At 41.5% G+C, this 22,562-nt stretch overlaps 1 protein-coding gene across 1 annotated transcript in view; it reads left to right on the forward strand.

The window, feature by feature from the left end:
- The window catches only part of TTC27 (tetratricopeptide repeat domain 27), a 1,165,789-nt gene that overhangs the window by 262,913 nt on the left and 880,314 nt on the right, over positions 1 to 22,562 (forward strand). Inside the window, exon 5 of the mRNA XM_069234695.1 lies at positions 6,226 to 6,328. Within this exon, the coding sequence (XP_069090796.1) occupies positions 6,226 to 6,328 (103 nt within the window). The remainder of the gene's footprint in view (positions 1 to 6,225; positions 6,329 to 22,562) is intronic.

Raw genomic sequence — 22,562 nt, forward strand, 5'->3', positions numbered from 1 at the left:
TCTGGTGTCACCAAATGTGTCATTGAAAAGATGTACAGTGCTGAACCCGGCAACCTTACTTCCAAGTGAAAATGCTGAAATTGAAAAAGAGGAATACATTGAGCATGATTGTCTTGAGGTAACTGACTTGTGCACAAAACTGAGACCTGACATTAGAGATACCCGATTGGAAGAAAATTACCAAATTGTCTTTGTCAATGGTTCTTGTCTGAGAGACAAAACAGGGACACTGAGAGCAGGATATGCTGTGTGCACAATTTCAGGTACCCTGGAAGATTTTTGGCTCCGAGGAGTATATTCCACCTAAGTAGCGGAACTGGTAGCCTTTACTAGAGCGTGCCATGTTTCTGCTCAGCTGAAAGTTACAATCTATACGGATAGCCAGTATGGATTTGGAATAGTCCATGATTTTGGTCAGTTGTGGTCACAGAGAGGTTTTCTGACCTCTTCTGGTTCACCAGTGAGAAATGGTGAGATAGTTAAAGAATTGTTACATGCTATTCAAATGCATGAAAAGATTGCCATGGTGAAATGTAGTGCACATTTGAAGTCGCAGGACTATGTGTCATTGGGAAATGGATATGCGGATCAAGTCGCAAGGTTTTGCTCATTGAACTGTATATCGTTCAAAGACAAGTGGGAACTGTCACCCGAAGAAGACGAAACCTGTACAAGCTATGCATTGAAAATAATTGACACCTTGGAAGAATTAAAATCGTTGCAGAATAATATTGTTCATGGAGCAAAATGAAATGTGTGCAAAGACGGGATGAATTGTGGGTTTCTGAGGAGGGTCAGTTGGTTTTACCAAATAGCCTATTGTCTCAAATGGCGAGGTACTATCATGGTCAAGCACATTTTGGGAGGGATGCAATGATTCATTTGTTCAAACATGATTGGTTCAACCCAAAGTTTAGACAAGTTGCTGAAGCAGTTTTCCACCAATGTGTCATTTGCCAACAGCTAAACGCAGGGAAAGGGACAGTGGTTAATTTTATCCACATTGGAAGAGCGGGAGGTCCATTCAGCAGAATGCAAATGGATTTTATTGAGACGCCTGTGTGTGGAGGTTTGAGATATGTGTTGGTGATTGCTTGTATCTTTAGTCATTGGATTGAAGCGTACCCTACCCAAAGAAATTATAGTCTCACAGTAGCGAAACTACTGCTTAGGGAACTGATACCGCGTTTCGGGTTTCCGATCTCTTTAGAATCAGAGAGGAGAAGTCACTTCAACAATGAAGTAATTAAATTACTGTGTGCAGCATTGAACATTGAGCAGAAGTTGCATTGTAGTTACCACCCTGAAGCATCAGGACTAGTGGAACAGATGCATGATACATTGAAGTCAAGAGTTGCAAAGATGTGTGCATCAACGAATTTGAAATGGCCTGATGCATTGCCTTTAGTGTTGATGTCAATGAGAAACACACCTGACAGGAAGACAGGATTGTCGCTGCATGAGATCCACATGGGCAGAGCAAGGAGGCTACCAGAGGTGCCAGCAAATGCACTCAACATTACAGATAATATTGTGTTGGATTTCTGCAAAGGTCTGGCTGATGTGGCTCGCTTTTTTTCTCAGCAGGTGGAAGCCACCGATCCATGACCCAGGGCGCAACCTGAGAGCTGGGGACTGGGTTGTCATCCGAAAGCACGTGAGAAAGATGTATTTAGAGCCTCTTTGGAAAGGACCATACCAGGTAGTTTTGACAACTACCACAGCTGGGAAGCATTCTGGAATTCCGAACTGGATTCATGCAAGTCATACGAAGAAAGTGGTATGTCCACTGGATCAAGAAGAAGCGTTGTTGAGAGTACCAACAACAGTGAGACAAGTCTCAGGGCCGGAAGGAGAACAAAGGGGAACTGAGACTGGAACTGAGCTTGTTTAGGACGGTTCAGTCACTCCTGTGAGAGACAAAGGAAAAGACCTCCTGGAGGGTGACGGAGAGTCTATCTCAATTGAGGCAGCAGGAGAGCCTAGTCGGAGGAGGGCTTTCCCAGAAGTAGATGATTTTGAGAGACAAACAGAGCAATTGCCAGACCAAGAAGGGGAAGTAGTTGAAGTGGATAAATGTCAATGTGATCTGACTCCTCCTGAACAGGTTGCAGGTCCGTCAAGAGAAAACACCACAGAAAAAGGAGAAGGTTCAAGTTCGACTCTGAAGAGAACACTGACAAAGGGTCCACTGAAAGGAGATAAGTGGCCGGAGGCCCAGATAGAGAAAGTGAAAGAAGTGGTTGTTGAACCAACAATCGAGGAAGAAATAGATACAACAGGAAGAGAAGATCTAAGTGAAGGAGAGCTGAATGGTGATCGAAAATTGAAAAGAAAGAGAAAAGCAAGTCGAAGATACGCAGGTCCTAAATGGGTGTATGCAACTACGAACGAATGGCAGCAAGAGTTTGTCTTTTTGTTTTGATAGGGAAGTTCCGGGTCAGTATTTTGGCATGTGAAGGAAGCTGATGAACTGAACTTTTGAAACAATCTTAGAGGAATTTTTGAAAAAGAAACTGTTGGAAGTAACCGGAAGAGACATTGACAACCTGATTTGACTTTCTGAAACCTGATTTTGACAAAGCTGCTAACCGATTTGGACAAGGGATCCTGGAAGTGAAACTGAACTGCTGAATAAATTTTCTTCTGCTTTCTGATTCTTTACAGAACATGAGTAACATTAGTCAACAAGGTAGAGATGCTAGGCGCTGTAAATACATGAGTATTGGTTTGGCAATTATGTGTGGGATATTGTTTGTGGTGCTGATTGTGGGTATGTCTGTTCTTGATAAGAGAGAAGCCAGCCATACTTCTACTTTTGAGACAACTACTGCACTAACGGTCTTAGAGAAGTTTAGGTTAGATGAAAAATATGTGCATGAGGATACTAATGCGCAGGGAGAACTTTCTTCTAATGTTTTCTATCGCTTATTGAGTGAGTATGTTGAGACAATGGATGCGAAGAATTGCTTTGTGTGTACATGGATTCCTTCATCAGTCGAGGAAGGAGTAACCTATCATAGTTTGCCTTTAACCTACGGGATAAGTTGTAGTCTGTTACTAACACGATTTTATAACCAGGAGTACATTCAGTGCTTTTATTCTAACTATGATGTAGTGTTTTTGTTTGTTCCTATAATTAGGTATTGGAGTAGAGTAGCTAAGGGAAATGACATAGTAATACTTAGAGGTTTCTTTGAACCTACATTGACGTTTGGCACAGCTTATGCGCATAGAAATAATTTGACATGCTTACTTACACCCTTAGAGAAAAGCTTCTTAGATCACACAGATGACAGGAGAAAAGCATTAAAAGGGAAATTAGAAAAAAGCTTAGGCTTAGAGAAAAGGACTTACACTATAAGCATAATCATTCTTGTAATTAAAACGTAAGGGAAATTAGATTTAGATGCACAACACGTAGGGAAACTTTGTATATATAGGCCTAAATCGTTGAAAGGACAGGACCCTCCCCTTCCAGGAATTTACTACATCTGTGTACTGAATGCTTATTACTGTCTTCCAAGGGGATGGTACGAGACATATTATTTTGGGGATAGTCTTCCCAAAGATTTATCAAATGGAGGATTTGAAAAAGTTTCCAAAAGTAACTGAATTACATCATAAGAGATAGAGGAGGGCGTCCTCCTCTGCGATAGTGGGAGATATATTCGGAACAGTGATTCCTTCAGTGGGAGTCATTCTGAATTCAATAAAGATTTGAAAGTTGTCTGCTATTGTGGATAACATGCTGACAAACTTTTCAGGGGGCCATACTCCTGGTAGAAACTGAATTAACTGCTGATAGAGCTAGGACTCTTTAAAATTGTCGTGCTTTAGACATTCTTTTAGTGAAGGGTGGTGGAGTCTGTAGAATGATTACTTCTAGGCATTGTTGTTCATATATACCAGATAACAGTAAAGAGATAAGAGACTTACTTACTAATCGGACTGATGCAAGTGCTGATTTGAAAGAATTGAAATAACCAGATGTTTGGGAAAGGGTTGGCAAAGGGTTTGCTTCAGTGGGAAATTGGCTCAGCAACATTTGGAATGGGGTTCTATTGAAAAAATTACAAGGGATATTAATTGTTGTGGTTTGTCTATTGGGAATATGGGAATTGTGCAAATTATGCAAAAGAATTAAAATGAACATGTCAAAGAATAATCAGAGGAGGGAAGAAAAGAAAAGAGAAAAACTTTACAGGTAAAATTCAAGGGGGAACGAAATTATGAAGACATTGAATTGTAAAAATGTTAGCTGGTACAAAATTTGTGGGTAACAGTTAGTGTGATGGGATATTTAGTCATCAGGGGAGGGATTGTTAGCGCAGGTGTCTTAAAAATTATTATGAGTGTTTATGTATTTTAAATAGTAAGTTTATGTAGAAAAAGTAATAAAGTTGAAAAATAATGCACGCATTTGAAAATGTGATCATGAAGAATGACCACCAATTTTAACGAAATGTACTAATCAATGATTAAATATTATGAAATGTCAAATATATGTAAGACTAATGCAGTAATATGTCATATTAAGGGTTATGCAGTAAGCTTTAGCTTTATGAATTGTAGGCCTTAACTTAGCGAATGTCTTGGCCTAATTGCCATGTCTTATGTAAAAGTTGTATTTCTTAGCGTTTAATAAAATGGCTGTCCTAGAGAGTTAGACTGTGAATTTCTATTGTATTGTTTAATGTGCTCATAACGGAAGCTTTCCGTGTGAGCCGACTGCTAGGAGATGATGTTCTTGCTAATGCAACATTTTATGTGTAATGTGTGTGAGACTGACTTTCCCAGAACAAGAACAATGAAGATACTGACTAGAGTAGAAGCTGCCACAATATTGCTACTTGACAAGCCGGATGATGAGGACATCGCAAGACGCACCAATCAACAATATGAGAATGGAGTCATATTAGAATTCATAGATTTAAGATATTAGTTTTATTGGACAGAGTGCGACTATACGATTAACTGACCAATTTGGATTTGGGGGATAGTTTAGGTGACTTTGACTTAACAACACTTCACAGAGGGAATATAGCTCATTCTGAGAGAAGACAGCTTACTGTCCATTTTTCCTGACTGAAAGGTTATTACTTTCTTGTGTCCTGACTAGAGACGTGCTTAACTTAAATGCTTAAAGACTTTGCCCTCTTTAAATTCTGATGCTGAAGCCTGATGCCTTGTTGATCGACTGGTGTCCTGAGGACGAAGACTGATTCTTCTTTGCTGAGCCACCTTGAGGATAGGTATATCCGAATTGTGATTATCATGCATATTGCTTTTTCTTTCTAGGAACCGACTGCACTGTTTTGATAGATCTATAGTTAAATGTTTTCCAAATTGGTGTTACTAAATTGTTTTTCATGAAGCCCAACATGCTGATACTAATTTGATGTTAGTTAAGCATTCTCACTAATGACTTACGATAACAGGGACTAATACTGGATGAATTTCTCTGCTGAATTTCATGTATGTTATAAGGTTGACGCAGTTGACTTTGCTATTGAGTTGCACCATAACTTTAGAATGTGTTGTAGTTCAAGCTTTGATTAGATTACGTTTCTTCTGCCGCTTTGGACAACCAGTGTTGTTTCTATATGTGTTCTATTAAGTTACATGACCTTAGCATTGTTAATATAGGGAAATAAACATTCTAAACTTTTACTAAAGGTGTGATTATTCATGACTGAAAGGTCATGTTGCGTGATAATTACTGACTCTATTGATTACTAACGATTTTAGATTATTGTCTATTGATTGGGTACTGGATCTATGGTAAGAGCATCTTAATTGCGAGTCAAAAGGTTGATCGACCTATTCGCATCCCTTTGTAAGTTTACTAATTAAGGTCAGACTTGCTAGCACCAGAATCCCGGGAGATGGCATATTTGAACATTTTACACGGTTACCTGCGTTGTATCTTTTACATATTATTAAAACAATACATGGATTGCTGGACTGTTACTTTGTACTATGTAAACGAGAAATAATTGACCACAGAAATACGCAGTACAACATTTTAAACCTATGAAATTGACTTGCAAGATTTTTGACACAGTTGTTTTAATATGTAATGGTACGTGTTCGCTTTTGCCTGTTTATCTCTCAGCGTGACAGCTTCTTGGCTTGACTGGAGGCAGCATTAGCCTGTTAGACCTGTGTGGGACAACTTTTGCGTGCTGGTTTAAATGACAGCATTCTCGTTCCCTCTTCTAGACACTGCCCTGGTGGACTTTGAGATGTGCCAGCATACACCAGCAGTTGCTGGAGGAGCGCTCGCCCGAGCTTTTTGCTCTCGCCCAGACCTGTATAGACGAAGGTACGTCCCATTTATCTTTCGCGCTCTGCAGTACATTACCACCGTATTGTCACAGAAGACAGTTAGCATGTAAGCAGGTTTGCTGGCAGGAGTGTTTTTTGTATTATTGCAGTACAGGGCCGTTCAGGGCTCGAAAGGTACCTTTCCAATTAATTTTGATATAACGGTTTTTGGTAGTTGTGTAATTCTGTTTCTTGCTACCCTTTACTCACGATTTCAGGCCAAACCTCTCAGTATGTGTCCCTCTTAATGGATCAACCACTGAAGTGAATGCAATTAGATCTTTGTGTATCCCCCTCGCTTTCCCTTGCAGCCTTCCCTGCAGTCATTACCTTGTCCCAGTTCTTCTGATGTATTTGTTTGAGAACGCTTGAATGGATATGTTTTCACAAATATGCCGACTGTGCTCCAAAATTCACCCAGAAAAGAACATTCACCGTTGATTAGAGCAAACGACCTTGATTTTTGTGTTTTGATTTTTGTGTTTATATGTGGCTACGTCAAGATTTACAGCGTGGACGACTTGATCTGTATGTTGTCTCATCTGAGTGCCCAGGGGTTGTCGATTCATGTATTTTTTGTCATTTACAACAAGGCACATCTAAACTAAGCCTTATAATGGGGCTGGGGACGGAAGGGAACTCGGTGATAGATAAAGCCTTTACTGCTCCTAAGAGTTAAACCGTACGCAGGGCGTTTTAAGCACGCTTCTATATTGAGTCACCATGCACCTTGCATATATGGTGCAGTTGACCCAAGGTGATCTGGATGGAATGTGCTTTGAAAATGAACGGTTGACAAGAGTTTTTAATAGAGACAAATCACTATTTGCATAATTTAATTAACTGATTTTTGAAGGATAGATTGTCCTCACACCAGACACCCAAATCATAAACAGTAATAATAATCTCTTGTTTTAAACAGTGCTTCATAGCGCACTTCTAATGTTTCCAAGTGTAGTAAATAACAGTAAATAACAAGTGTTAGTATTGGCCAATTTAGTGGTAGTCAATTTACCGATCACCAAGAAGATGCAAATCTGAGATGTCCTTGATGACCTTATGACCCGCATTTTTTCCAGGACTGAAGGTTAACTTCACTCTTGAACTAGCCCTTCAATCCGGAATGGCAGTTTTCTCTGTAAAACCTAATGGTTAAAAAAATGAATTTTCTTATTTTTTGTTTTCAATAAATTTATCCCCATTTACTCAGTGAAATCACAAATAGTTGAGAAATTCTGTGGCTTGGAATAAAAAAAGTTAATGTAGTAAAAGTTCTTCCATCACAAATCTCTCGCTATTGCCTGGTAGTGTCTTTTCTAAGTCCAAAGATGAAAAATCGGACATTGTTTGACAGCCACTTAGCATCCATTGTCAATGCCTTCCATTTGTGCTAACTTAAACGATTTCTGTTTCATCCTCCTGGATGTCACACTCATTAGAAATCTTAATAAAAGACTACTGAATCAGGCACTCAAATGTAATATTTTGAGGGAGCTTGACCTCACTAAAGCAACTCTAACGTCATGCACTAGCTCCTGTCCATAAAACGTATAAGAATAAAGCAACCAGATGTATTTAAGTAGTCCACAATGACATCCCCACCTAAAATTGACCGTCAGCCAGCTTGCATCTTACCTAACATCAAGCTTTTAGCTGAAAGACGTACAGGAGCAGATGACTGGGAGTCTAAGGTCCTTAATTCTGGAATGACTTAAATCCACCTTCAGAATTAAGCTGATCACCTCAGTTTCTGATATAGCTTTAAAACGGAACTCTTCATGATGGCAAAGAACTTGAGAAAAGGATACTGCAGTCAACAACACAGAATCACAGATTTGGTAGCAGCAGATGAGAAATACTTGATAGGGGTCCGGCCCTTATACCTTGCTCTTCCCCTGACATTGTTAACTTGACCTCAGAACTGGACTGCACTATCTAAAACTCCTAAATAAAAGTATGGTTTGATCTGCCTACCAATAAATGGCTTAGCTGTTGTAGCACACATTTTATTGTGCTACCATACAAACAGTTCCATGTATTAGGTATGGGGAAGAAGTCTCTTTTTAGGGTCGAGCGCAAAGCACCCTATCCCTGGTGTAATCTCTCTCAGAAATTTTAGCCACGCCCATCAGTTTGGTTGGTTCGTAGGCTTGCCTTTTCCAATTCGCTTCATTTCATTAGTGAAAGGCACTCATTCCTCCTCGAGTGCACCGGCCAACGACTGAAAACATACGAGGCTCCATGTTTTCCGTGTGGTTTCTGGACTACTTTTTCTCTTTATTTCGCAGGCAGTGCGATCTCACTGGGTAGTAGTTGAGTGCTTTGCATGACATCGACTATGTTACATGGCTAATTGCACTTTTGCCGGTTACATCGATGATTGCACTTTTGCCAATACGTTTCACTGTAAGCAAACTTCTGTTTCCTTTTGTGTGTCTCCGTCATGCTTCATGGTGGCTGTGGGCTCGCTTATGTGAAACTGTTTTACTTTTCAGTTTATGTGGCAAGAAAAGTCTTGTTAGGAGTTTAAAACGCAAATAGCCCTAACTCAAGCAAACACGAGACCCGTTGCATTGCAAATGCTTGTTTTAAAGTGTTTTTGGACATCAAACGTTGAAAACAAATGTCTGTTCCAACCGTGTTTATCCACTCATAATTAGTTCAGATTCAAACTAAATATAAAGTTAATTGCATTCTCTGCTAATGCTTTCATAACATGGAGATTATCAGGATGTCTGGAGCTAGTACATTTGGTACAGCCATCTCTAATTGTTAATATTCGATTGGCTACTTCAACATCTGGAAGATGGTCTCCTGGTGAGTTTTGAAATGATATTGCTAATGTGATCATTTTGGATTTTGCGCAGCTGCTCAGTATACCCACCCATTAACCAGAACATGTCTTCAATCTTTTGTTTATGTTAGATTGTTTTCCATCTCTGGCTGAAAGTTATATTCTTGATGGCCCACTTTCAAATTCATGTAAGTGTTTTGGGGAAAATGTATGTTAAATCAAAGGCACATGAAAGTGGTCTCCAAATACGTATAGGTGTTTGCATTGTCCTTTTTAACTGTACTTTTCTACTGGTTTTTTTTATCCACATTGTAGGAAGAAGTAACAACATTAAAGTGTACAAAATGGCTACTTTAAGACAATTCCACCAAGCATTGAATAAAAAGGGATTTCCTAATCTCCGCTTAGGCAAAGCTCTCTAAAAGCACTTGAAGAAACCTAAACTACTTTCCTGACCAAACCTATTTCCACGTGGGCAGTAGTAGGTTTGTGTCAACTCTTCTTGAAGCAAAAACCTTAGTACTACTCCTGCATTTTTATGTTGAACAACCCTTATAAGGAATTTGTTTGAATGTTTCATGTAGACCAACCAGGATTTTCAACAATGTTGTTGCCTTCCCTGAAATCATTGGGTTTGCATCGGGTAGATTTCCTAAGCCCCAAAGAAAGCTGCAAACATTTTGGTGAAAAGTAATACTGCTGAGTGTCTCTCAGCTCTCTGGCTTATAATTGCAGAGCTTCTCGACAGCTATAGCAAAAGCAAGCTGCTGTAGAGTGAAAAACACTTCTGTGGCCCATTAATGAGAGCAGCAGAATATGTGTGGATAATTGAGCACATTAAAAGCTGTTAGATTCACATTAGTATTGAACAGGCCGGTTCTTCAGACCCTAAATTGTTATCCACTCCAATACATTCCAGCCACAAACAATAGCCGTATTAAAATGCAGCAAGGCCTATTCTGTATGTAACATCGTATAAACAATGGCGGCTCCTCTGCTATGGTGGTGGAGCGTCGCCCCCGCCGCAGCAGCCGCTGCAAATCTTTAACAACAAAATGATAGTAAACTATGTTTATTATTGTTTCGTTATTAAAGGGGTGGGGCCATGGGGGATTACAGGGACGAGGGGGATTGCACTGTGCACTCCCCTCAGTGTGCATGTGTATTTGGCCGGCTGTCTCGGGCTGGCCAAACACACATGCGCACTATGCTCTCCCCAACCCAGCACTGTGCTGCTGGGCTGGAGAGAGCAGGCACAACCTCCCAGTCTGCCTGGGAGCAGCCTGGCAGGGCGCTCCAGCCAATCCTAACATGCAGCTTTATGACTGGCCGCAGGGCAGGCTGAGAGCCTGTGCCTGCTGAAGCGACGGAGGAGTGGCGCAGCAGGTAGTTTTTTAAACTATTTTTGCTTATTATTAATATTCCCCCACCCCAACACGCTCCTTTTAATCCCTGCGAGGTGGTACTGAATTTAAACATTTATTAAACACTGCCACATGTGACTATGATCTTTCCTGAAGCAAGACTGCAGTCTTTTACTTTTCATTTTTGGAAGTTTAAAGTATTGTGCAGTTATGTCTTGTGCACCACCCTCTCACATGACACCCTTGCAGAGGTCCTGTGCTAAAGAATGTTTAAACTGTGTGCCTCATTACCTCACTGATTGCCAACTCCACACATACCGATATTTGTCATAGCAAGATTGTTAATTATTTATTAGCCCCTGTTGTTGCAAAATTGTGTCTGCATGTTTCTGCAAAGAGGACATCCAGGAGTACAGGGAGTGCAGAATTATTAGGCAAGTTGTATTTTTGAGGATTAATTTTATTATTGAACAACAACCATGTTCTCAATGAAACCAAAAAACTCATTAATATCAAAACTGAATATTTTTGGAAGTAGTTTTTAGTTTGTTTTTAGTTTTAGCTATGTTAGGGGGATATCTGTGTGTGCAGGTGACTATCACTGTGCATAATTATTAGGCAACTTAACAAAAACAAATATATACCCATTTCAATTATTTTTCATTACCAGTGAAACCAATATAACATCTCAACATTCACAAATATACATTTCTGACATTCAAAAACAAAACAAAAACAAATCAGTGACCAATATAGCCACCTTTCTTTGCAAGGACACTCAAAAGCCTGCCATCCATGGATTCTGTCAGTGTTTTGATCTGTTCACCATCAACATTGCGTGCAGCAGCAACCACAGCCTCCCAGACACTGTTCAGAGAGGTGTACTGTTTTCCCTCCTTGTAAATCTCACATTTGATGATGGACCACAGGTTCTCAATGGGGTTCAGATCAGGTGAACAAGGATACCATGTCATTAGATTTCCTTCTTTTATACCCTTTCTTGCCAGCCACGCTGTGGAGTACTTGGACGCGTGTGATGGAGCATTGTCCTGCATGAAAATCATGTTTTTCTTAAAGGATGCAGACTTCTTCCTGTACCACTGCTTGAAGAAGGTGTCTTCCAGGAACTGGCAGTAGGACTGGGAGTTGAGCTTGACTCCATCCTCAACCCGAAAAGGCCCCACAAGCTCATCTTTGATGATACCAGCCCAAACCAGTACTCCACCTCCACCTTGCTGGCGTCTGAGTCGGACTGGAGCTCTCTGCCCTTTACCAATCCAGCCACGGGCCCATCCATCTGGCCCATCAAGACTCACTCTCATTTCATCAGTCCATAAAACCTTAGAAAAATCAGTCTTGAGATATTTCTTGGCCCAGTCTTGACGTTTCAGCTTGTGTGTCTTGTTCAGTGGTGGTCGTCTTTCAGCCTTTCTTACCTTGGCCATGTCTCTGAGTATTGCACACCTTGTGCTTTTGGGCACTCCAGTGATGTTGCAGCTCTGAAATATGGCCAAACTGGTGGCAAGTGGCATCGTGGCAGCTGCACGCTTGACTTTTCTCAGTTCATGGGCAGTTATTTTGCGCCTTGGTTTTTCCACACGCTTCTTGCGACCCTGTTGACTATTTTGAATGAAACGCTTGATTGTTCGATGATCACGCTTCAGAAGCTTTGCAATTTTAAGAGTGCTGCGTCCCTCTGCAAGATATCTCACCATTTTTGACTTTTCTGAGCCTGTCAAGTCCTTCTTTTGACCCATTTTGCCAAAGGAAAGGAAGTTGCCTAATAATTATGCACACCTGATATAGGGTGTTGATGTCATTAGACCACACCCCTTCTCATTACAGAGATGCACATCACCTAATATGCTTAATTGGTAGTAGGCTTTCGAGCCTATACAGCTTGGAGTAAGACAACATGCATAAAGAGGATGATGTGGTCAAAATACTCATTTGCCTAATAATTCTGCACTCCCTGTATATGCCTTTTATGAAGTCCCGTTTAATAAATGTATTTCTCCATTGAATAAAAACATTGGCTATTTTAGCCATGTTATTCTCTGTATCCACACAAACCCTCTTAAACTAATGAAAAAGTGTAGATTGTGTACAAGAGAATTACCATCTGAAGTGTGCCCGGATAATAATTCAAAAAACTTGGTATAAATGCTGAAAATAGGAGCTTTTGGTATGGAGCCCAGTGGAACCTACCACCGCTCTTTTTGACTTTCTTCTAACTGTTGGATAATCCTGTTACTCAGAAATTGCGCAACCTGGCTGTTACATTTTAGTCAGCCTAGTTTTTGTACACTAAGTGATTTCCACAGAAAAGGTGCATGCCTTTTCCTCCTTCAAACTGTTCTAAAATTGTCCTGTGTATCTTATTGGTGAGTTTGCATTTTCATGAATAATTGAGCTGCTGGATTTGGCAGGATCGCGAGGCAAGGTGGCAACCATGTGAGGGCGGTCGTTTCTGTCCTCCTCTGTAGCTGAGCCTTTACAGACCTCCTTTATGCTCCCTATGTGGCCTAGGCTTAGAATGAGTGTGGGGCTGTGTCCAGCTAGCATTTCACTAGCTGTTTGGCTACTTACAGCAAAGAGTTTATTCCCGCTTGACTGTATACTGAGAATGCTGGTCTTCTGAGTGGTCTGCTGGGTGTTTGGTCAGCGGGGATGCTGCTTTGCTTTGCTTGGCGTATAGCAGGGATGCCTCTGAAGACTGCAAGAGGCTTGAAAACCTGCAGTGGCGGTGGAGTACCATCGGTCAGAGCTGAAGAAGGAACTTGGCCTCCCGACCGGCCCCTCAGTGAAGAAGCCCGCAGGGAGATGAAGCCCTGAGGGAGGGGTCGTGAAACTGGCAGCAGCTACGAGTTCATTTGTAGGTTTTTTTTAAGGAGTCTGCCCAGTCTCCAGAAGCCAATGTAGCTTCAGCAAGTGGCGCTTTGGATTTGGCACTGTCCCCTGGGGCTGCTCTCCTAAATTCTGGAGTCCACAAGATTTTTCAAGAGAACCCAGCTGACAGCATGATATTGCCCTCTGCGGTAGGGGAGACTGTGATACCTCCTGAAAGGGGGTTGATGAATGGGGAGAACCCGGCATTAAGCAATCAGGCGGAATGGGCTGATCTTAACGGGGGAACAGGTATGGGGTAATGGCATCTGTACTGGGGGCAATTGTGCCTTATACTTTGGTGGGGGGCTTGGCTGGGAAGTCTGCCTCAGTAGAGGGTACAGAGGAAGGCCCAGATGGTGATTTTATTGAAGGTCTCCCAAAGATTGATCAAATATCCGCAGGCATGCATTCGAAGGCTTGTTTGGATGCAGACTCGGGGATCAGTTTTTCTCACTTTTAAACCACTCTGACTGATCGGAACAGGTGGACGTAGCGCTAGGGACAGAGTGCCTCAGGGGGAATCACTGGACAGTGTGTCAAGCGCTGCAAGTAGTGTGGAAGAGAGTTGGGGATCCCCCTCATCTGCTGTCTTTCCGATCTGACCGAAACAGTGAAGAAGAGAGGGGGGGTGCAACAAAATGAAAGGGCCAAGGCAGAGGTAAAATAACTGCTCTGTGACTATGCTTTTTTGCCCAGCTTCAAAGGGGATATCACAGATGGGGGCATTGCTGCCTCAAGGAACCTCTGATACAGTTATGCTTGAAGAAATTTACCAAAGCATAACGGTGCTTCACAAGGAAACACGGATAGAAAGTCTGAGAACTCAATTTCCTGTTGTAAACTGCAAGGTGCCATCAGCCGGTTGCCAAAACATGTTTTGAATTTTCTGAAAGGGAATGGGGAGGCTGAGAACAGATTTCTAAACTTAAAGAGTGAATCAACAGCACATAAGAAAATGACAGATACTTTGTAGGCTCAAATGGCTGATGCCTAGTGGAAACTGGAAGATTTCCAGAATAGGCTTCGACAGAATAACTTGAGTTCTGGGCATTCCCAAAAGACTGGAAAGGACAGACCCTGTAACTATATTGTGAGACTCTTTAAGGGAGCTTTCCCGGAATTGTCGGACTGAAATTGGGAACTGGAGGTTCAGCTGGCCCTTTAAACAAAAATCTATGGGCCCCTATAGGATAGGAATAAACTATATTCAAAAGATCTCTCCCAGTCCGGACGTATCAGGTCAAAAATTACCTGGCAAAGCAAAAAATTGCCCATAAAAATAGATTCAAACAAAACACTCTGGGCACTGTTTTGCTTTGCCACGCAATTTTCGATCTGGCAGGTCTGGCTCAGAAGAGATATTTTGAAGGGGGTCATTTTTTGTTGGGTTGGACTTCTGCCACTTTGCAGTGGAGAGAAGGTTGCGCCTTGAGATTAAAGGGACGCAAACTTATTTAATGAACCTGGCTAAGCTTAAGATGATTCTTCAGGATAAGTTCCATTCCTTTATATCAGGGATCAAGACAAAAGACTTTTTAGAAAGTTTAAGCACAGGCTAAGGTATTTTTAGCTTAGTGAGACTTCAGGATGCTCCCTTGAAGCAGTTCGTGTAATGATGTACATTTTATGTATACTTGTATATCTTTTGGGGAATGCACGGTGTTTGGTGCTTTTTTTTTTTTTTTGGCAAGGGTGCAACTGAGTATATCAGTGAGAGATAACTGGGATTGTGGTGCGGGAGTGGGGGGTTAGGGGGCAGGGTACCATCAATGGACCTGGCTGGTCGTACTACTTCCAGGAAGTGGCAGGGAAAGGGTGGAGGGAGGCGGGGCGGATAAGGACAAAGGGGGCTGGGAGGCTAGGGAGGGAGGGTGGGGGGAACAGGGTTGAAGGTGGTAAAATGCGTGGTTGGGTGTCACCGCAGACGTGAGATTTTAAATAATAAAAATTTTGAAACTGTGAAAAAGATAGGCTACTTTGAATAGCAGCAGGAACAGATTAATTTGGGTGATCTCCCTTTTTGGGCATTCCATCTTTTGTGATGTGAGATGGAGCCTAAATTTGGGCCATTATGAAGGTGCCAGCGAAGCTATGCCTAGTGATGTGGTATGAATGGACTTTCGCATGAGATGTAATGGCAGGATCTAAGCTGTGTATTTGTACCGTTAATATTTGTGGTATCAATGATAAGACTAAGAGAGGGAGGGCTGCTTTAGGATCAAGAGTTAAGAAACCGGATTTGGTTTGTATTCAGGAGATCAACATTTCCTGGAAAAAGCGTAGGATTTTTAAGGATCTGGGCTGTTCACTCTTGGCTTGCACGCAGCAGAGTAACATCTAGAGGGTGGTAGTCCTTGCTAATGATTATATTTTCTTAGCTGGGCGTACAGCTGCGAATAAGATGGGCTGATGGGTTATTGCAGAATGTGGTGCGGGTAAGGGCCTGATTTAGTAGTCTTTTATGATATGTTCTGTGTATGACTCTAAAGTGGATGAGGCTGATGTCATAGATTGGCTGAACATAGAACTGGCTTTATGGCCGCTTCCTCTCATTCTATGTGGAGATGTGAATATTCATCTTAATGGTAAGAAAGATCAAAAAAGGAATCCACTATATTAAGGGAGGAAGCCTATGGTATTTAGGGTGCTGCTGCGCCTGGTGGAAGACCACAGACTTATGGATGTGTAGGGTAATTGTAAGGCTCCAGACCCAGGCTTTACGTTTTAACTTTACACATTAGAAGCTGGCGCAGTTAGATTCTCTTTTTGTGTCTACTGCACTTGTCAGCCAGGCCAAGATAGAGATGTTTCAGAGGAATCTTTCAGATCATAGTCCGTTGGTTCCTAAATCCTATTGGTAAGTATTATCAGACCTCGTGGGTTCTGGTACTTCGAAAGGAAGTTTTATCAGGTCCAGTGTATGTAGATCATACGTCTGAATGAATAAGGCATTTTTTTGGAAAACAATAGAGGGACGGCCACAACTGGTTTGGTGTGGGTTGCCTTAAAGGCAGGAATTACTGGGGAAACCCTTAGTTATAGTCTGCATTAACAGAAGGTAAAGCAGAATGCGATCTGGGGGCTATATATTGATTTTTCCTTTGCAGAGAAGAAATTGACTTGGAGGTTGACTAAGGGGATGGACTTCCAAGAGGCCCAGCAAGAAATAGATATTTTAAAATCAAAGAACAACCAGTATTTTAGCAGGGAGGTGGCCCTAAATGTTATCATTATCGATCGGAATGTTATAAATATGGGGACACCACCGGGAGATTATCAGCCAAACGAATTAGGCAGAAGGAAGTGGAGGATGGAATTCCTGCTATTACAAACCAGGAGAGGGTGACCTTTGAATCCCCGTACAATATTGTTTGGGTCTTTCAGGACTTCTACCAAGCTCTATGTACAGAGGAACTCTTACCCCTACCAATGGGTATGTGGACTTCTTTATGGGCTTGGATATGGTCAGGATAAGTGGGGAAGATCAAGGGATCTGGGATGCCCCAATAACATTAAATGAGATCTTTATGGCAATAAACTTGTTTACTGGTAAGGCCTCAGGGCTTGATAATCAGCCGCTGGAGTTCTTCAAAGTTTTTTGCAGGTAAACTCCAGCAGGACATGCTTCATACTTTCTCGCAGGTTTTGGCGAGATTAATCCCGCCATCATGGGAGACAACTAACATACATAATCGTTTTAAACATGTATAGTTAGTATCTGATAATGTGAGAACTGTGTCTTGAACCCATCAGGCAAAACAATGGTAGGAAAGTGAATTTTGTGAAGGGTTCAACTCGATTCTTACTCAGTGTTACAATGGTAGTAATTTCTCACATATTCTAGGCATCCTTGGCACAGCGCTTAATCTGGTAATTTTGTGGTCACCCATTACACAATGGCACTAGTTCTTGGCATATTGTGGGCATACATGGCATGGTAGTACTAATCCTAGCATAAGGCTGTCCCTGGCTCAGTGGGACTAAGTCCTAGCAAACTGCAGGAAAACATGGTAAGATGGTTCTAATGCATGAATCCAAATAATATAAATACTTTAAGTTCAAGCAAGCACAAAGAAGAGGATAACTAAACCTGTGTTACTTTCTCTAAAATCTAATATAGATACGTCTTTGCCTAAACTCAGGTTTTTAGAGAGTGTAGGGCAAAGCAAAACCTATTGCATATATAAATGCTTGTTATCTTGGCTGTTGCAGTGGTCTACTGGCTACTGGCTTCACTGTTGAATTTCATGACATCTCAGTGTTCAATTGTCTTATGATGTGTGCACACCGCTGGGGTCTTTTTCTCCATTTCAGAGTTTCATAGACTTTACAGATCTGTGCCACACAATTCCACCCCAATCCACACCACACCACATAATTTCAATCCACACCACACATCTGCTCTTGACCCCACACCATTCCAATCCATTTATTTCTACTCTACACAATTCCGCTCCACTCCAGGCCTCACAGTTCCACTCCACATTACACAGTTCCACTCCACGCTACACAATTCCACTCTGTCACACAATTCCACTCCACCCCATAAAACATCACTCCATGCCACACAGTTTCACCCCACTCTATGTAGTTCCACTCCACTCAATTCCTCTCCACTACACTCTGTTCCACTCAACACAATTCTACTTTATCAGACAATTCCACTACACTGCATTCCACACAGTTCCACTCCATGCTACACAATTCAGTGCCTCATAATTCAACACCACGCTGCTCCAATTCACACATTTCCACACCACACTGTTCCACTCCATGCCACATGATTCCACTCCAGTCTATTCCACTCCATGCAATTGAACACCACTGTACCCCACACAGGACAGTCTCACTCCACTCCACACAACACAATTCCACTACACAGTTCCACTCCACACAGTTCTGCTCCACTTTACACAATTCCACGCAACACAATTTTACTCCATTTCTGCACCAATATATAATAATAACAAAAAAATACTAACTAGGAGCTCCGGGGTTCCAGACCAGTGTGCTGCCCAGCGTAAAAAGCAACAGTATCTCTTCATGGGTAGTAAGTGCTACATAAATACAGTTACAGTGCAATACAATATAACTCTCCTACCTCATACTAATACTAATGCCATAACACTCAGCGGTTGGGCAGTCATTTGTAGTTCTTACAGACTGCATAGTAATTTCCTTATACTGCTTGGCACTCTCACACTCACATGACACAAAACTGCTACGTGCCAAGTTCATCACCCAGTGCCGTACCAGTTCATGCATTCTACCACCTGTCACCAACTGAACCGGCATGGAATAACCGAATAGATCTGCCAAATGCCACTGACCAATCAACAACTTTAATTTAGTCCACCATCATCGGTCCCTTCTGGATACATACTTTGACTGCTTTTGACATCTCTCAATGGCAATCAGATATTGGATGATCGTAAGAAAGTCCATCACAACATTTCTCTGGTCCATGACGCCCTCCAATCAATGCCTGCTCCACGCCGTCAACATTTAACAAGATATCTCAAAATGGACAACCCAGTACAGTAACCAGCCCAGTGGACTATGAAACTGAGAAATACCATAAGGGGCCTGAAGAGTTGCTCAAAGCTGCCAGCTTACTGGAAACCATGAAACTGTTCACCTATCTCCAACATTTCTTCATACATCACACTAAGCATTGTGCCCTATAACAAAATAATCACACCTCAGTGGACATCATGCAGAACATGAAAAAACTTTCCACATAGGATTAAAACTAAGGGCCTGATTTAGATCTCGGCGGAGGGGTTACTCCATCGCTACAGTGACAGATATCCCAGCTGCTAAAATCTAAATACCATTGAAAATCTAGATTAGTCCATTTCAAACATTTGTATTCCACTCCCTGCCCCAAAATTCCACTCCAGGCCATGCCAATCAATTCCAATTCATGCCACACAATTCCAATCCACTCCACACAATTCTACACCACATAATTACACACCACAGTTCCACTCCCCTCTGCACTGTTCCACTTGTGCAATACAATTTCACTGCACACAGTTGCATGTTGCTCCGCCCCATTCCACTGCTGCTGATCCACCCCCCACAATTAATTTGGTTGTTGTGTCCTCATCAATTCCTCTGTTGCGCTGCCACCCATTACTGCTCCTCCATTCTCCACCCAATCATTTCCTCCATTCCTATGCCACCCATCTTTTCTCCTCAGTTGGTTTTCGTTTCCTCTACACCACCTCCTTCCTCCTTTTTTTCTTTGAGCACTGGACAGCTGGACATTGCTACTGGGTCGCTTCTTTCTTTATTTTTGTGCTCCTGTGATCACTTGTTTGTGATTTAATACACTGTTTGGAAATGGCTATCTGGAAATGGTTAGTCACACGTATAAATAAAAACTTGAATGACCACTAGAGTGTTGTGATGCATACGCATGCGTTGTTATATCACCACACATGCACACACACTGGCAGCCACCTTAGAATGTTTTTTTCTTTTAGAACTCCTTTTCAAGATGGCTTCCTTGGCACGCCCAGGAGGAGGAGACACTGGCAGGCATCTTAAAACTACTTTTTTTCTCATGAAGGCAACAAATTCCAATATGGCTGCTGGCGGGTACCCCATGACACACCACTGGCCATTTTTTTTATTTTTATATATACTACACATGGTGTCATATAGCTTTCCCTGGACAAGTAATCAGATATTTTTCACTTACGTTTCTAGGCTGCCTTCAGAATTTCATTGGAAATAGAGGGTCATTTTTTTCTATATGCTTTTCGAGGGCAATATGAACAATCCATGTATAAAACTTTGAAAATAGCTTTTGAATTCCAATATTCCAGGAGGTTTTTGGTTAAGGGAAGTGTGAAATTCTACTTTGTGAGTTAAACTGACTTTAGCATTACGGACTGGAAATTACTCCGGGGGATCTGAGCCACTCTAAAAATGGTGGTATATTTTACCTATGACTAAAAAAATAATAGGACTTTTGCTGTCGTCCATTGCATAACTGACGAAAGTACAAATATAAATGGAAGCTCGGGTGGTAAGCCATTTTTCAAAACTTCCACAGGTTTCTTTCTGCCTGCTCAATGGTAATTACAGAAAACACATGACTATTTCTCTGGAAAATATAGCCTTTTCTTTGTTTGAAACGTGTAATCCATCCTTTAAACAAAATTAATTCTATTCAGTCTGTTTTTCTCTCTTCTGTAGGCTGCTCACTTGCAAGCCTCACCTCTTTGGACATGGCAAGAATCTTGCAATGATATAACTTTGCAAGGTTGAAACCAGCACAGATCGAAATGTAAAATGTTTTTGTTGTTCTGGGAAATGAAACTTACTCCACATAAAGCCTTTAACATCATTATTTTATGTGCCATCGTGATAGATGTTGAAAATCCACATAAACAAGCTATCCACCAAACATTGGCCACTCTTACTCACACCATCGCATCCTCCTCAGATCTACTCCTTCTAAAATGCCACTTTGGAAGACACCATAGCTACAATGCCAGCCACATAAACCTGAAAAATAATCTAGACACATGGCCTACACGGCTTCTAAACCAACGTGGCATTATTTTTGCTTTATTGATGGTGCTTTTACAACTGCACTTCTGACTTTGAGGTACAGGCTTCCCACATGAAGCCTTCTAATTCCAAAGTCCCTTTTATTGCCAGCCTCGGGTAGGGCAATAGAACTTGTTACAGCACATTGTGCTTGCCTGGGTGTAATAAAATCACGGACACACACACACACACACACTCACTCACTCACTCACTCACTCACTCACTCACTCACTCACTCTCTCACTCACTCTCTCACTCACTCTATGTGACAACGCGAGGGAGTCTAATACATTCATAACCTAAACAACGATTCATAACATTTTTTTTAATGGTTATGGCCGCAAATATTGCAACGTTAATGCAAAAAGTGCAAACATACATCAACCCTGTCGATGTCCAAACTACTGGAGAAGAAGTAAAATGTCTTGCCTCAAGTACTCCGTTTTAGGTCATCCTGGTTTTGGCATAATCCACGGATTTTGCATGACAGTTTGGGGTGGTCCCCACTTAGACAGTGAATCACAGCTTGCTTACATGATCTAATTTGTAGAATGTAAAAAGTGCTTACATAGGAGATACGTGCATCTAACAAATCTGGACAAACACAAAAGATGTGAATTAACGTTTCCTCTTAGTATCCGCATAACCGCACTCCCATTGTGGGGTTATATATTTTGTTGTTAGAGCTCTAAACCTTAGTCTCGTGAATTTTGTCTTAATGTTATAAGAAAACGTGGCACTCAAATAAAACTGTTGTTTTAAGCGGCCGCAGTTCTTTATAACCATCCATGCATAAGGTTTTTAGTAAGCTCATTCTTGTCCAGAAGATAGAGGCAGGTTTGGCTGACCTATTTACAGCTTGCTTAATTGTGGTACAATATATTTAGTACCGCAGGGCGGAAGATCATACCTTATATTTTATGTAGCATGGCTTAATTTAGAGGCCCTTCTTTGCCATCAATTCTTTAGTACTTCTAAGCCTAACCAAACATTATGGTCCTGTGATCTTGACATGCCTTGCTGATATCTTTTGACTGCAACTTCTCTTGGCAGTGCCGTTCTGCGTCATTATAAAGCTCAGGGTGATCATTATTCTGCCTTTGGGATGTTGATGTGGCAGTATTCTGATGGCACCGTAACCTGCCTTGGAGATTCTGCTAACATGCCAGCTTTCCCTGAAACTGTGACTAAGGGCCTGATTACAACTTTGGAGGACGGTGTTAATCCGTCCCAAATGTGACGGATATACCACCTACCGTATTACGAGTCCATTATATCCTATGGAACTCGTAATACGGTAGGTGGTATATCCGTCACATTTGTGACGGATTAACACCGTCCTCCAAAGTTGGAATCAGGCCCTAAATGTCTTGCAGTAAATGTTCACAAATCCTTAGATAAACTCTTCAACAAATGAAATTAGAGTTGTTAATTTCTTCCCTCCTTGACAATAGTAAGGACATCCCTAACTTCCATCTAAAAAATTGGAAATACCATTCACTCAGTAAAAGAGTTGGTGTAAACACTTGGTATTTATCCCAAGTAGCATCACCTGTATCATCCAGTTAAGATTGTCAAGATGACCCTAACTTTCCTTACTTTCAAATCTTGTTCCATGG

The sequence above is a fragment of the Pleurodeles waltl genome, chromosome 5 (genome assembly GCF_031143425.1).
Source record: "Pleurodeles waltl isolate 20211129_DDA chromosome 5, aPleWal1.hap1.20221129, whole genome shotgun sequence".
Classification (NCBI taxonomy): Eukaryota; Metazoa; Chordata; class Amphibia; order Caudata; family Salamandridae; genus Pleurodeles; species Pleurodeles waltl.